The sequence below is a fragment of the Marmota marmota genome, unplaced genomic scaffold (genome assembly GCF_001458135.2).
Source record: "Marmota marmota marmota unplaced genomic scaffold, marMar, whole genome shotgun sequence".
Lineage (NCBI taxonomy): Eukaryota > Metazoa > Chordata > Mammalia > Rodentia > Sciuridae > Marmota > Marmota marmota.
In genome coordinates this window covers 1,905,347-1,922,131 of record NW_026000102.1, presented here as the reverse complement: position 1 = coordinate 1,922,131, position 16,785 = coordinate 1,905,347, and the positions used below count along the sequence as shown (strand labels likewise).

The 16,785-nt window shown below is 38.0% G+C and overlaps 1 protein-coding gene across 9 annotated transcripts in view; it reads left to right on the top strand.

Moving 5' to 3' along the window:
- The window catches only part of Kif1b (kinesin family member 1B), a 148,428-nt gene that overhangs the window by 76,276 nt on the left and 55,367 nt on the right, over positions 1-16,785 (top strand). Inside the window, exon 21 of one of the 9 annotated variants that reach the window (XM_015501416.2) lies at positions 3,840-8,771. The exons of the other annotated variants lie outside the window; for them this stretch is intronic. Within the exon in view, the coding sequence (XP_015356902.1) occupies positions 3,840-5,318 (1,479 nt within the window). The 3' untranslated portion in view covers positions 5,319-8,771. Of the gene's footprint in view, positions 1-3,839; positions 8,772-16,785 lie in introns of those variants that run through there. 9 annotated transcript variants of the gene reach the window in all.

Sequence of the window (16,785 nt, the reverse complement as noted above, 5' to 3'; positions counted from 1 at the left end):
TCCTCTCCAAAAATCCAGCTGTCTATTCTACTTGTTTCTTCTTTTCTTCTTTGAGATACTAGAGATTGAACTCATGGGTGCTCTTCCACTGAGCTGCATCCCCAGACCTTTTTATTTTATTTTAGTTGAGACAGGATCTCACTAAGTTGCAAGGCTGTCCTTGAACCACTTGAGATCATCCCTACCTTAGCCTCCTGAGTACACCACCATGCCCAACTTCTACTTCAGTTTCTTGATCTCAAGAGGAGCTGATTCTTAACACTTTAGCCTGAAGAATATCATACATAATACCAGTAACATTACTGTATGGAAATGTATTTTTATGACTGTTAATCAGTCAACCAAATGATAATAGTTATAATATGCCCTGTAAGTAGATTGAAAGGACAAAAAATAAATTATTATTCAATAAATCTTTATCTAATGTTTATTATGTAATTATTTTTTTGCCTAATGACAACATTAAAAAATCGAATTTAGGGGGCTGGAGATGTAGCTCAGTGGTAGAGCATTTGTTTAGCATGTGTAAGGCCCTGGGTTCAATCTCCAGCACTGAAAAAAGTAAATAAATGAGTGAATAAAAAGTGGAGTTCAGGCTCATAAGTTTCTGTGATGATAGGTTCCCCAAATGTGTCTCATTCCTGTGTTACTGAGCATTCCCTCTGACAGTTGGTGCTTCATCAGATAACCTTGTCCTTTTATGCTTCTGTTTTGGGTCTCTTCTGTCATTTGAATAACCTCTTTGTAGGGTCTCTTCAGGAGACCCCACTTTGCATTTGCTATTTAATGAAAACTGAAAGGTTATTTAGTGACTTATGAAGTGGTCAAACCTGAGTAGTTTTTCTAACCCTGTAATTAGTGAATCTAGATATCTTTTTGACATGAGATAGGACTTACATTTTTGGCACCTAAACTTTGCCTACAGCTTGTAGTATGTGATAGAGTCAGTGTGTGATAAGGTATTACATTTGAACTGTGAAGAGTACATATTCTACAGAGTTCATTTGGCAGTGTTTTAGAAAGAGAAAATTATGACCATTTGATATAACTTTGAGTTCTTTTGGATTTTTGTAGACTCTCATTTTATGTTTTATTTTATAGTTTAAAGGTATAACTTTTATATCATAAGCCTGGTATTAAAGCAATGATTAGAATAGTTGTCATTTCCTAAATTAGAAAATATTCATTTCATCCCTAAGTTATTTTAAGAGGAAAAGAAAAACAGCCAGTAACAATAAATGATGGTTGTCAATTATGTGGGAAGAATCAGGGAGTTTTGTGTTTTATAAAACCCAACTTATACATATTCACACAAAAACAACAACAACAAAAAAAAAACTTTTCAAGTCATATTTTTTTTCTCTAATGTTTATTAATGTCATATTATCCCTTAAGATTAGCCTGCCCCTCTCTCTCTCTCTCTCTCTCTCTCTCTCTCTCTCTCTCTCTCTCTCTCATGCTGGGAATTGAACCTAGNCCCCTCTCTCTCTCTCTCTCTCTCTCTCTCTCTCTCTCTCTCTCTCTCTCTCATGCTGGGAATTGAACCTAGGGCCTTAGGCACACTAGGCAAGCACTCTACTGTTGAGCTACACCTCCAGCCCCCATTCTGCTTTTAACATTAAAAATGAAAAGAAAAAAAAAAACAGTGTATAATCTGTAAGTTTAGCTTTATCTGCTTTTTGTTGCTAAGTTTTTAAATAGGTAGGTGTTATAAATGGGTTTGGCATATGTCAATAGAAATAATATGTATATCAACAGCATCATCTTTAGATTCAGAAGCTAAATTATTGACATTATTGTTCAAGATTATTTTTTTCATTCCGTAGAAAGTGACTATATATACAAATCTTTTTGGTCTAGAAACAAAGATACTATTTATCACTTTCAAGTCCTTTAAAAAACAACAAAAAAAAAACATTTACCTCACACATTTTTAGTAATAACAGCCAAGAAAAAAAAAGACATTATTAAGCAGGAATATTTCCATTTACTAGACTATCTTTTTTTGTGTGTGGGTTATGGGGATTAAACCCAGAGCTTTAATGTATGCTAGGCAAGTGCTCTATAACCGAGAAATACCTCAGCCCTAGTAGACGATCTTGAAATTCTAGTAAGTATTTTCTTTTCCAAGAAAATTACTTCCTGAATAGAAATTCTTCCTAATCCTATTATGTATAATTGTAAATCCAACATTGCCTTCTTTTTTTTTTTTTTAATATTTTTTAGTTATAAATGGACACAATACCTTTATTTTGTTTTTATGTGGTGCTGGGGATCGAACCCAGCATCTCATGTATGCTAGGCAAGCGCTCTACCACTGAGCCACAATCCCAGCCCCCAACATTGCCTTCTTATAGCTCTATGAAGTTTTTCAGAAAAGAGGTAATGATGTAGAGATAAACAGCTGAAAAAACAAGAGTTAAACATAGATTTTATAGGGGATCCATTTTACGTTTGTGTTTTATATATTCATTGGAAGTATTGTCACTTAAAAGTGATATTCCTTAAATAGCTAGAAATGCTATGGGTTTTTTAGATAGAAAACATCTCTGTTTTATATATTAAAATACCCTGTTACGGGGCTGGGGTTGTAGCTCAGTGGTAGAGCGCTTGCCTCACACGCATGACCCTCAGCACCACATAAAAATAAATAAATAAAATAAAGATATTGTGTCTATCTACAACTAAAAAATAAAATAAAATAAATATCCTGTTACTTTGGGAATTTAAATTTAATTTAAATTAAATTTAATTTCTGCTAAATTATATTTAGCAGAAGTCTATTTACCTAGTAATTTTTGATCTGGCAAATTACAAAATTTTGAAGATTAGATTTCATTGATTTAATTGTGTGAAAAAATAAATAAGATCCACTATAAGGATCCTTTTTTTAATGCTTCCTTGTTCCCTGGGTTACAAATATACCAATTAATATGCCAGTATCTGGGGCTGGGGTTGTGGCTCAGAGGTAGAGCACTTGCCTAGCACGTGTGATGCTCTGGGTTCAATGCTTAGCACCACATAAAAATAAATAAATAAAGTAAAGATATTGTGTCCAACTACAACTTTAAAAAAAAAATATGCTGGTATCTGCTCCTAGAAGGACTCAGTTCAGAACCCTCTTGCCTGACAGAAAAAAATTTGGTTGATAAGAACCTCACACGGTCTACTAGGTATTCTTAGCACTTTTAACAACATCTCTGTTTGCTTCTTTTCTACTTTCTCATCCTCTAACTCTTTTCTAGGGCTGCTCTTTTTAGTAAAGCTAAACAAAACCTGGCGTCCTACAGCCTTACTAACCTTTGTTAATCCGCCTGCTCATCACATCTTTGTATGGCATCTGTGCTCACTCACGGGGAAGGAGAATCTGGAAGAAACAACAGCAATAACCAAGGCAAATGTGGGGATGTGGCTGCATGGGTTGTTAGCATGTATGGGCATAGGTTTGACTCCCTTTTCTTGATACAGTGGAGATGTTATCTCACACTAAGTTGTTAAATTGTCAGATGACCTTAAAGTGGGAGACTCACTTCCTATGTCACCTCCTAAGAAATATGATTGCATATTTCATCACTTAAGCCAGAAAGTGAAATTTTGGGTTAGGAATTCTAAATAAACTTTTTTTTTTCTTACTAACAGTAACCTACATAGGAATATGTCTTAATAGACTTCCACATCATTTATGGTTTTTTTGGTTTGGTTTTAGTTTTTTTGTTTGTTTGTTTTGTTTTTAAACTGGTTAAGGCTTTTTTGCTTGCTTTTTCTTCAATTTGATTTTCCTTTTTTACATTTTAATTTTGGTTATTTTGGGGCCATTTTTTGATTTTGTTTTTCCAAAGGACGCGGATTCTGATAGCGGGGACGATTCTGACAAGAGGTCCTGTGAAGAGAGCTGGAAACTGATAACTTCTCTGAGAGAAAAGCTACCTCCCAGCAAGTTGCAAACCATTGTTAAAAAATGTGGCCTCCCCAGCAGTGGGAAGAAGCGTGAACCAATTAAAATGTATCAGATCCCTCAAAGGCGTCGCCTGAGTAAAGATTCCAAGTGGGTCACGATCTCAGATCTTAAGATTCAGGCTGTCAAGGAGATTTGCTATGAGGTCGCTCTCAATGATTTTAGGCACAGTCGGCAGGAGATTGAAGCCTTGGCCATTGTTAAGATGAAAGAGCTTTGTGCCATGTATGGGAAAAAAGACCCCAATGAACGGGACTCCTGGAGGGCAGTGGCCAGGGATGTCTGGGACACTGTTGGTGTTGGGGATGAGAAGATTGAAGATGTGATGGCCAGTGGTAAAGGTGGGACAGATGTAGATGACCTCAAGGTACACATAGATAAGCTGGAAGATATTTTGCAAGAAGTCAAAAAACAAAATAATATGAAAGATGAGGAAATCAAAGTCTTAAGAAATAAAATGCTCAAAATGGAGAAATTCTTGCCCCTAATTGGGTCTCAGGAACAGAAAAGCCAAGGAAACCACAAAGCAAAGGAGCCTGTTGGAATTAGTGGACTTTCTGAGAATGATGTCAGTAAAGGAGACAGCGGAGAACTTGGCAAAGAAGAACGTGTTTCCCAGCTGATGAATGGGGATCCAGCTTTCAGACGTGGACGTCTGCGGTGGATGAGGCAAGAGCAAATCAGGTTTAAGAACCTGCAGCAGCAGGAGATAACAAAGCAGCTTCGTCGACAGAATGTACCTCATAGATTCATCCCTCCCGAGAACCGAAAGCCCCGCTTCCCCTTTAAGAGCAACCCTAAACACAGAAACTCTTGGAGTCCTGGGACGCATATCATCATAACAGAAGATGAGGTTATTGAGCTTAGAATTCCAAAAGATGAAGAAGGGAGAAAAGGAAATAAAGAAGAGAGCCAAGAAAAAGTGGGGAGGGCAGCTTCTAAGGACCCCCAGTTGCCGTGGGGCTCCCAGAACACACGAAGTCAAGATCACATCCAGGTTAGCAAGCAGCAAATTAATAATCAACAACAGCCACCTCAGTTGCGTTGGAGAAGCAATTCTCTCAATAATGGCCAACCGAAAAGTACACGCTGCCAGGCATCTGCCTCCTCTGAATCATTAAACTCGCACAGCGGTCACCCTACCGCTGATCTGCAGACTTTCCAGGCGAAGCGCCACATCCACCAACACCGCCAATCTTACTGTAATCATAGCACTGGAGGTCAGGTAGAAGGCAGTGCAGCCGGTTCTTGTCAGAAGCAAACTGACAAATCCAGCCACGGTAGCCAGTTTGTGACGCCTCCGAGGATGAGGAGACAGTTCTCAGCTCCCAACCTCAAAGCTGGTCGAGAAACCACAGTATAAGTTAACACTGGACAAACTGAAATGGTGTGGAGGAAACGGGCAGTGTTAATGTGGCTCATGCTTCGAGTGTTTTCATCCCTTGGCCTTGAGTTCCTACTCTTTACGTTAAGAATTTAGTATTGTGTTCCTACAAATATTAACTGGTTTTATATTGTTAAAACATAAAACACTGGGAAACGTTTCAACACCTCCCTTTTGCTTTGATATCATCAATGGGCAGTTTCTGGAATTTTGGATAGAACATTGAGACCTTTATTTTTTGGAGATTTTCCTCCTTCCTTGGTGCCTAGATAATTAATACACTTACACCAACTTGTCTTATTTTGGTGTAAGTTTGTTATGTCTATGAATTGATCTGATATCCAGAAAAACCTGCCTTAGTTTATGCAAATACTCAGAAGGAGAACTTGATGTGTAGAATTAGAAGTCTGTTATTCCCAATGAGTGTTAGAAGTTAGTTTAAAAAAAATTCCATGCAACTGTGTGGATACAGCTTTGGATTTCTTATCCATGTCTGCTCTTGTCCTTAAGTATAATTGGGATTTTCATAAGCCCAAAATAAATGTCTTCAGACATATCTCCTGATATGTAGTTTTGCATCTTCCGTAGAGCTTCCATTTTTTTAAATTCTGTATTTTACGTAGAATTGATTCAGTAGGTTTTTTTCTTAATGAGTCAGAATATGTATGAAATTTGTCATATTATTGAATGAAATCTTTTAAATTGACACTGTTATGGATTTCTGCGATTTGCATTTTGAAGTTTAATGTATCATTTCTCTCTGTCACACACACACACACACCCCTTATCACTAAAATTGTGCCAACAGAAATTCCAACAAAAGACTTGAGTGCTTTGAACAGTATATATAAATTTATAAGGAGATTGTTTTTATGGGAAGAGGATGAGGTGGGACGTGAGGAGAAGGCTATGGGATATGGCTCTTTGTTGCTTTTCTCAGTTGATGAAATCATAAATAAAAGTTAACTTTGATTGGGTCTTGAATAAAGAGACGATCAATGATGAACTGCTCATTGGTCAGCAGTTGCCATGCTTGTGGATACTCAGGCAAGCAAAGAGAAGGCCTGATGAACATTTCCTCTATCAATTACCTCATTTTACTCTGTGGTCTCAGTTTGCCTCACTGGAGAATCCACTAAAAAAAGATGGATTTTAATAGGAAGAAAAGAATAGTTTTCTACATTCATCTTCATCTCTTGAACTTGTCAGAAACTTTTCTGAGGCAGTGTGAAGAGCCAGAGATTGCCTGACTTCACGGTGTTGAAGATTCCCAAATCACACTAAATCATCTGTCAAATGCTTGTCTTCCAAATAGTGTGAAAAACTGCAGCCAAGATAGCAATTAGCTCAATGAAGCCTTCAAGATTGTGATTATGTGGTGGTTTTTTTTTTTTTTTTTTTCCCGTTTTGTGTGGGCACTGTGCTTTATTAGAACACATTATTTTTAATCATAGTATTTTTTTCTTTGTTTCTAAGAAAATGATTTCTTAATGCATAGAAACTTGCTTCTAATTAACTTTTTTTTTCCTTTAAAAGAAGAACCTTTGGGGATTATTTTTGCTTTCATAGCTAGAACAGTTCTAGTCTAAGTTTCTGTGGCAGATTAGAGGTGGGTGAGTGGAACTTGCAATGCATTGACTTCATCATGATGGCAATCTCCTGTGCTGTTTGGTTTAAGTGTATTCGGGAGGTTCCTTTAAGTCAGTCACTTCAGTGAATTGTTTATAAACCCAAATTGTCCTTCTTTATTCCTTTTTAGACATAATTATTCTGACTATTCCATTCTTATCAAAAATTAATTTTTTAATTCTAAAAATAGTGATTAGCTTTCAATTCTGGCAAAAAAAACAGGCTCTTATTTTCTTAAGGCAGCATAGGCTAAGCATACATATTCTCATTTTGGGGGATAGTCTTTTAGTCTTGTTATGGATAGGTGCCTTCTTTTCCCATCAAATAGTAGGTATGAGTTACTTTCCACTGGTGATCAGGCGACACTAGAATGAAAGTTCCATAATAATTTCATTTGCAAATGTGGGTTGTGGTAAGAACTCTGCCCACAATGATATTCCAAAGAATTAGGGTTGTGTCTGTGCTTCATCTGCTGATCTAGGTGCCCTCATATTGCTGAAATGTTTGGACATCTAAAACCTTAATTTCATAGATGACCAGGCTAGGCATGGTGGCCACACCTGAAAATCCCAATCACTTGAGAAGCCGAGGCAGGAGGATCACAAGTTTATGATCAGCCTTAGCCATTTAGTAAGACCCTGACTCAAAATGAAACAGTAAAGGGCTGGAGATGTACCTCAGTGACAGAGTACCCCTGGGTTCAATCCCCAGTACCCAGCCCCCCAAAAAACCAAAACAACAACAACAACAACATCAAAATAGATGAGCAAGAAGAAATGAACCACTATATATTGACTACTATATATGTCCCCTTCATGCGTTTCATGCTTATTTTAGAAAATAACTGTATGAATAAAAGTGTTTCATTGAATCTCTCACTAAATAAGTAATGCTATAAGACCAAAGAGAAATAGTCATCATTAAAAGATTATTTTGTTATTAAAGTATTCCTGGCTATTATAATAGCAAAACGGGAAAAAATGTGCTTATACTAATGAAATTATGTAATGACCTTACATTATGGGGCATTGTTGAAGAGACCTAATTAATTGGTGTACTTTCACAATTCAAAATGGCACTCCTTGGGGCATTAGACATTCTGTTATCTAATAAGTCTAAACACAGGGCATTTTCTTTACTCTTCTAATTCTTTCTAGCACTGTGAATTTCTTTCTCTTTTTGCTGGTAATGCCATGAATAGGAATTATAACATTGAAGTGACTTGAAGTGACCTTTTGTGCTTTAGGTTGATACTAAAACAGACAAACACTGACTTTGTAACACCTGTCTGTATTAAATGCTGTCAGATCCCAGGAAGATAACATTGACTTCCCCCAGACAGCCAGCTACTATGCCCGGTGCCTTCCTGGTCCTTTGTAGACTTGCCTTGATGAGGTGTACAGAAGACTGGGCAGTGGGGAAGCTGCCTGTGCCCTGGCATACCTTAATGAGATGCCTTCTTAGGCACAATGCAAAGCAAGCATTCATTCTGTATTGTCAATTTGTTATAAGGAGTTTTTGTAATTGTCTAGTTCATGTCATCTTTGCTATATTTTTAATTCTTCTCTAGGTATACTTGGTTTGGACCACTTTAGGTTGTGAAATGTAATGGTTTTCTTCCCGTTATTACTGTAAAAAGAAGCTTTGAATCTTCTTATTAATGACTGTGGATTTTCCCCTCAATTTCTTAAAACTATGCTTGAAGATTGTCTTTGAGTGTAAGACCTGCCTTTTCAGAAAGGGAGAGTTAGTTTGTAATGTTAAAAAATAAAATCCTCGTTTAATAAAAGTTGAAATTCTTGATCAAGAGTGTGGTTTCTCTGTGTGGGAAGAGGGAGAAATGAAAAAAGGTGTAATGCTCATTAAACTTATCTTTTATTTATTGCTTTTTCATTCAAACATAGTTGTATATCTAATCTTGTTTCATATTCTACATGAACTTGAGGTTTTTTTTGAAGCATTTATATTTGCTCCAATTCTATTTAACAATATTCTGTCTTATAAGGAATCTTTAAGCCCCTACTTTTTGTTATATTTCTCTTAAGTATTTTCTCATATGAAATGAATATTACTTTGATTTCTTTGAGTTCACCTTGAGCAGGTTTCAATTTTTTTCATGATATGGTTCTTATTTGAAGTTTTTTAAAAAATGAAATAGTTATGCTTCCCTTTAAATGACTGATCCTAGATTTCTAAAAAGCTTTGAGTAACTGTATGGATTTTACTTTTTCCCCTTTAACCTATGTTTTATCCACCCAGATTTTTAATGTGTGCTAGAGAGAAAGCCAGACAATGCAGAATATTTCTCGTTAGTGGACTGACTTGACTTTTTATACTGGAAAACAACAGTCATGTACTATGTGGTAGAATACAATATCCACATGAGTTCTAACGTGAAATGATGAGCTTTAGAGAGTGTTAGGCTTGACTTGATTTGTATCTGGCCTCATAACCTTTCCTTTTAGGTATTTTGTATTTCTCTGCTATGGGAGAAATTGATGGAAAAGTTTGCAGAATCCTACCATCCTAAGAGGTGTATGTGATAATGCACTGTGGTACATGTGATGACAATGTGGACACAGGGTGAGAGTCACATCCAGAGGGGAGGGTGGGAGGAAGGTTTTCTCTTTTTGATGCAAGGCAGGGGACCTTGAGCCATGAGCAAAATCCCAAAGTACAACTGCGAATTTATGCAAGTGAAGAGTGGCAAGGGATGGAAAGAAGCAGGTCAGGTCCCGGGAACTCTGAATAACCTGAAGTGGTCAGAACATCATATGTGTATAGGAGGGTAAGAGATATGGGGGGAGGGTTTAATGGTTGGAACAAGGACAAGATTGTGGCATGCTAAGGAATTGGACATTATCTGAAGTGTGATGAGAAAGCTGCCAAATATTTTAAGCAGGGAGATTGCTTTCTTAGATTTGCCTTTTATAATGTTCCCTATGGCCAAAGTATAGAACATGGGTTTCAGGAAGGCAAATTCAGAGCCAGGTACATCAATTGGGAAGTTCCTATGTGAACCAAATGAGAAAGCGCTTTTCAAAACAAGACCAAGAGGGAACAGGGATGTTGGGAGAAAACAGAAGCAGTTCAGGTCTAGGAAAAAGTGTTGTGGGACCATTGGAGAAGGATAGATGTGAGATTGGCTACATAGTACTGCTGGTGATGAGGAACAAATTTAGGTGTTGAAAAGAACCAGGGTGTCACCTTGGTGTAGATCTCTCCCAGTTATGGCTTGCTGAATACAATCTGCCATATAGAGCCAAGTTTCTGATGTCAAATCAGAAAACTCAGAATAGTGACATTGATTTTACTCTAAATATCACCTTCTCTGAGAATGCCCTAAGTATGCCACTATCATCTCTTACCTAGTAGCCTAACTTGATTCTTTGCTTCTGTTCTTAACCCCTGCAAATCCATTATCCACATAAAACCAGAATTTTATTTTATATTTTATTTTTTGCAATACTAGGGATTGAAACCAGAGGTGCTCTACCACTGATTTACTTTCCCAGCCCTTTTTATTTTTTGTTTTGAGGCAGGATCTTGCTAAATTGCTGAGGCCGGCCTTTAACTTGCGATCATCCTGCCTCAGCCTCCCAGGTTGCTGGGATTACAGTCACATACCCCCATATCTGGCCAGAATCAGCTTTTAAAAACTCCGGTCAGTGGCCTCAAGGGCTTCCATTGCGCTTAGAAATCTAAATCTTTCGTTGCTCACAGCACTTTCCGTATTTTGGCTGCTTGCCTAGTTCTGATTGCATGTCTTGACACTCTCGCTTGCAGACACCCTGGCCTTTTGTTTCTTGGACGTACAGAGTTTCTTCCCACCTCAAGGCTCTTATGCTTCCTCCTCATTGCCATTCTTTCCCATCATGCTTAACTCTTCTTCCAAATCTGATCTCATATACTACTCTTCTTGCCCATGCGTACCCCAGGTCAACTCTCACTATACATACATATAAGGGATTGAGCCCAGGGCACTTAACCACTGAACTACACCCCTAGCCTTTTTTTATTTTGAGACAGGGACTTGCTAAGTTGCTGAGGGCCTCACTAAATTGCTGAGACTGGCCTCAGGATTCCTCAACTTGGAATCCTCCTGCCTCAGCCTCTTGTGTTTCTGGGATTACCAGCCTGCCCTAGTTTTAATAATGATAACCTGTAATTAACTTACAGTTTTGCATTTTGTTTGATTCTTTCATGAGAATGTAAATTTACCTAGAATAAGTACTTGATCTTTTTCACTTGGCCAGTTGTCTCTTCACACAGACCCCAGAAGAGTGGTTTTTAAATGGTAAAATGCGAAAGAGTCCTCTGGGGATTGTGAACACAGACTGCTAGGTGCACCCCTAGAGTTTCTGATTCAGTAGGTCTGGGGTGAAACCTGATAATTTGCATCTCTGATAAATTCCAAGTGATACTCATGCCCAGCAGGTACCTTTGAGAATCATTAACCTGGAATTGGAGTTGGCAATAATTTTATGTAAAAGGCCACAGGTAATACTATCTTAAGATTTGCAGGCTATGTGGTTTCCTTCACAGCTATTCACCTCCACCTTGATAGCACGAAAGCAGCCATGGACAATCAGTAAAAGAACAGGGGTGGCTGTGTCTCAGCAGGATTGCTCACAAAAGCAACCCGCTGTATGTAGCCCACAGGCCATGGTTTGCTGACCCCTGTGCTAGAAGATAGTCACTTTTGAGAACTGTTGATCTAGTTAAGATCAACACGTGGGCTGGGGATGTGGCTCAGGGGCTGGGGATGTGGCTCAAGTGGTAACGTGCTGGCCTGGCATGCGCGGGGCGCTGGGTTCGATCCTCAGCATCACATAAAAATAAAATAAAGATGTTGTGTCCACCGAAAACTGAAAAATAAATATTAAAAAATTCTCTCTCTTCTGTCTTAAAAAAAATGAATTAAATATGGACAGTGGTTATCTCTTAAAAAAAAAAAAGATCAGCACGTGACTCTGTTTCTGATCTGGAAAACAGATAGGTGATAGATGCTTCAGTGGCAAACACATCATAGCCCTGGCCTTATGAAGTTGACAGAGTCGTAGAGTAGACAGGCAGAGAGCCACACCAGGAGTCAATCTACCACTTTGTGACAATGAGGGGAAAATACAGGGTGCTCTGAAAGGTCGTAACAGATGCCTCTGAGAATGAAAGGAGTGTGCCCTTGCTCCCAGCTGAGGATTCTTTAGTTGCACTGAGAGGGGAAAATCAGAAGAAAACTTCTTTTAACTTACAGTTTTGCATGCATCCCTGTCCATCCCTCCTGTTGGTGGCCACACTTTTCTTGGTCTTCTCTTAGCCCAGCCCTAGTTCCCTGCACTCTGTACCTTCTCAGGACTTACTGTACGTTTACCCCCTTCTCCCTTACACCATCAGTTTATTAGTCTCAAAAAAGCCTCATGTCCCTTGTGAACTGCTACTCTGACTCTCTGTTCCTTCTCAGAGAGATACTCCTTGAGAAGCCTCGGGGTTGACTGTTCCCAGTTGGTTCACCTCCCAGGCTGTTCTTTTTTTTCCTATCTCCATTCTAGCTTGAACTCCCATATCCAGACATTTGTTCCCTCCTCCCCATTGAAGCCACTCTTATCAGGACCACCAAAGATCTCTCCTTACAAATATCAGGGTGTTTTCTCAGTACTGACCTTACTAAATCAATCCCCCGCCCCCCCCAACAGAGTTGCCTACTCTTTACTTCCTGGGACACTTTCCTCCCTAGGCTTTTTATTTTCTTTCCACCTCACTAGCTGGTTCCTTCTAGATCTTTATCCTTTCTGCCAGATAATTCCATGCATCCAGTGGCTTTACCTTCTATTTTTACACTGATGATGATAGAAATAATAACTTCTGTGTATTGAGCATGTGTTGTGGTTAACACATGTATGGTTTGAATTCTCAAAACACCCCTCTTCCAAGATGGGTGGTATTAGTCCCATTTTACATGCTTTCCCAGAGTCACACAACTACTAACTGGGAAGCCAGGTCCCATCCCAGGAATCATTCTGTTGCAACCCTCTGTGCTGAGCTCTAGATGCAGGCACACAACCAAGATCTGACATCCAGATGGCCAGCAGGCGCCTCACATCTGAACTGTCTAAACCAGAACAACTAGCTCAGGCCAGAAATTCAAGTCATCCTTAGTTTCTCCTTTTTTCTCGTACCCCATGATCAAATCCCCAGAGGTTCCCCTTTCCTGTGCCTACAGAACATAGCCCAGCTCCCTTCTCTTTTCACCACCTTTGCTGTTTTCACCACAGATGAGGCAACTTCCCTTCAGCATTGTTCTCCTTCCATAGTTCCTCCCACACCCTATAGATAGTGGTATGTTTGTAAAGCATAAACTAGTTAACCCAGTGATTACCTTAGAATAAAGTCCATCATTCTCACCTGGACCTAGACTATCTTCCATAACTCAGTTGCTACCTAACTTTCAACTGTGTTTCCTTCCCTTTCCTCTCTCTACTACTCCGCTCACACAGGTTTCTTGCTTTACCTTAAATACCCTGTGCTGCTCTCCATCTCAGGACTTTTACTCTTGCTGTTAGTGTTAATTTGATTGAAATATCTGCCCCTGAGAGACCTCTAAGTGTTTGCTGAAACAGTTTCTAACCGCCTATCTAAGTCTTCTTCCTATTCCTTTTTCTCCCTATTATTCCCTAGTGTCTGCCCCCTCCCTTTTTATTCAGAGTATTTCTCTCTACTAAAATTGTAGTGCATACCTTGTTTATATTTATCACTTCTCCCTCCTTCATGTATAGGACCTTTGCCCATTGACCTCTGTATTCTTAGCATCAGGCATGCAGTAGGGACATAAAAGGTATTTTTTTAATGAATGGATGGATGGATGTTTGTAAGAATAATGCTCTGGATTGCCTGGTTTAAAATCCCATTTCCACCACTTAGTAAGTATAATGTCTAGAAAGTTATTCAATTTCTGTTTTTTCTTCTTTGTCCCCCACATTTTTTATTGGTGTATTATAGTTGTATATAATGGTGTAGAAAGTTGTTCATTTTCTTTAAGCCTTTTTCTTTCCCTTTGACATGAGACTAACCATAGTATAATTTTCATAGAGTTACAGAAGTAAGATCAGAATAACCCATGTCAAATTTAAAGAACAGTTCCTGATACAGCTGGGTGAGATATTGCATGCATGTAATCTCAGCAGCTCAGGAGGCTGAGGCAGGAGGATCACAGGTTCAAAGCCAGCCTTAGCATCTTAACAAGGTCCTGTCTCAAAATTTAAAAAAAAAAGGGGGTGAGGATGTGGCTCAGTGGTTAATGCCCCTGGTTCATTCCCTGGTACTAAAATAAAGAAAGAAGGAGGGGAGGAGAGAAAGAAAAAAAAAAGGAAGGGAAGGAGGGAGAAAAACCAAAGAAGGAAGAAAGGAAAAAAGAAAAGCTAAGCTCCTGGCACAAAATAGGCTTATAAATGAGGGCTGGTGGATAGAAGAGAACATTGCAGAAGAGAAAAGAGGTAGTACTGTGCTTTTGCAAAATAGGGAATATTTTGAACTAGTTAGGACTTTTTTAAAAAATATTTTTTAGTTATAGGTGGACACAATATCTTTATTTTATATTTATGTGGTGCTGAGGATCGAACCCAGTGCCTTACGCATGCTAGGCGAGTGCTCTACCTCTGAGCCACAACCCCAGCCCCAAGTTAGGACTTTTTATAAACATAAATGACCTCTGAAAATATTCTCCCTCCCTCCCTCCTTTCCTTCCTTGCTTTCTTTTTAGTATGCTTTCCATAATTGTCCTAATTTAATTGGGGGTGGGTGGGAGGAGCAGGTGGCTAGAGATTGAACCCAGGGCCTTGTGCATACTAGGCAAGCACTCTTCCACTGGGCCACATTCCTAACAATTATCCTAATTTTCACCATAAGATAAATAATACTATCTGAACCTATTTGTTCTTGGAAAATGCAATACTGATTGAATTTTTCTGGTGACATACAAAACCTCCTTGTTGGAAATTCATAAGCAGTCTGCTTTGGGGAAGGAGCTCAGATCAAGAAATGCTGTTGATATTTGAACTACTAATTACAGATCAAAATGTAGTTGGGGGCTGCCGTTGTAGTTCAACGGTAGAGTGCTTGCCTTATATGTGTGAGGCACTGGGTTTGATCCTCAGCACCACATAAAAATAAATAAAATTAAGGTATTATTCATCTACAACTAAAAAAAGTTATTTTAAAAAAATGTAGTTAGTTTTTTGGTGCAAGGGCAATGGCAAATCTGTTTATGTCAATTTTCCTGCTTCATTAAAGCACTACCAGAGCCTTTAGGGAAGTGAGTCTAAGAATTTTGTCTTGAATGGTAGTTTAATGAGCTTATAAACTTATTCTTGAAGAAATCTTCAGAATATTAACATTTTTTTCCAACTGGTGATTTTTCAGTAAACCAGCAGTCTTTTTCTTTTTGCTGAAAGACTCCCATGTAGTATGTAGTTCTTTTTTTAATATTTATTTTTTAGTTGTAGGTGGACACACAATATCTTTATTTCATTTTAATATGGTGCTGAGGATCGAACCCAGTGCCTCACATGTGTTAGGCGAGCACTCTACCACTGAGCCACAACCTCAGCCCTATGTAGTTCTTTTTAAAGGGAAAATAATTCCCCCTCCCCTACTACTACTACTACTACTACTACTACTACTACTACTTCTTCTTCTTCTTCTTCTTATTATTATTATTATTATTATTATTTAAATATCTGTACTTTATTTATATTATTTATTTATTTTTTTATGTGGTGCCGAGGATCTGAAAATATTCAGGAAAAAGGAAAGGAGGGAGGGAGGGAGAATATTTTCAGAGGTCATTTATGCCTCACAAGTGCGAGGCAAGTACTCTACCGCTATAACCCCAGCTCCTATTAGTATTATTTTAATACTTATTTTTTAGTTATAGTTGGACACGATACCTTTATTTTATTTATTTATTTTTATGTGGTGCTGAGGGCCTTGCACGTGCTAAGTGCGTGCTCTACTGCTGAACCACAACCCCAGCCCCCTAACTTATTATTTATTTTGAAATATTTCAAACCTACAAAGAAGCTGAAAAAAATAGGACAATGCAACCTTATTATTTGTGGGTTTTTTCCTGACTCACTGGAAAGTTGCAGATATCATGATAATTGATCCCTAAGTGCTTCCATGTGTATGTCCTAAAATCAGTGATGTTCATTTAATATCATTATCCTGTCCAAAAATTTAATTAAACTATTGTGCAAATAGTTTAATTTTAAATCTCCTTATTTAAAAAATACAAATGTTAGGGGTGTGTGTATTTGTGTACCTTTTAATCCAAGATTTACTCAAGGTTTATGTTGAAATTGGTTATGGCATTTTAAAATCCTTTATTACATTGGTGTTTTTAAGAATCTAGGCCACATTCTGATTTATATGATCGTTGCCCTGAGGTTCGATTTAGGTTGAACATTTTTGCTAAGAATACTATGAAGTTGATGTTGTGTACTTCATGTGACATCACATCATTAGACAGTTACTGTTAATGTTGAAATTTAACACATTTGGTTTCCAGCTCTCTTCATTGTAAATGTATCATTTCCCATAATAATAATAGGTATCTGGGAGTGGACTTTGAATTGTATCAATATTCTGTTTCCTGTACACCTTTCACTCCATTATTTTAGCATTTATTAATGATCCTTGCCTGAGTCTGTTTCTGAGTCTGGGGTTGCAGTATGGTGATTTCCCAGTTGTTCCTTCTGCATTTATTAGCTGGCTATATATATATATATATATATATATATATATATATATATATATACATTAT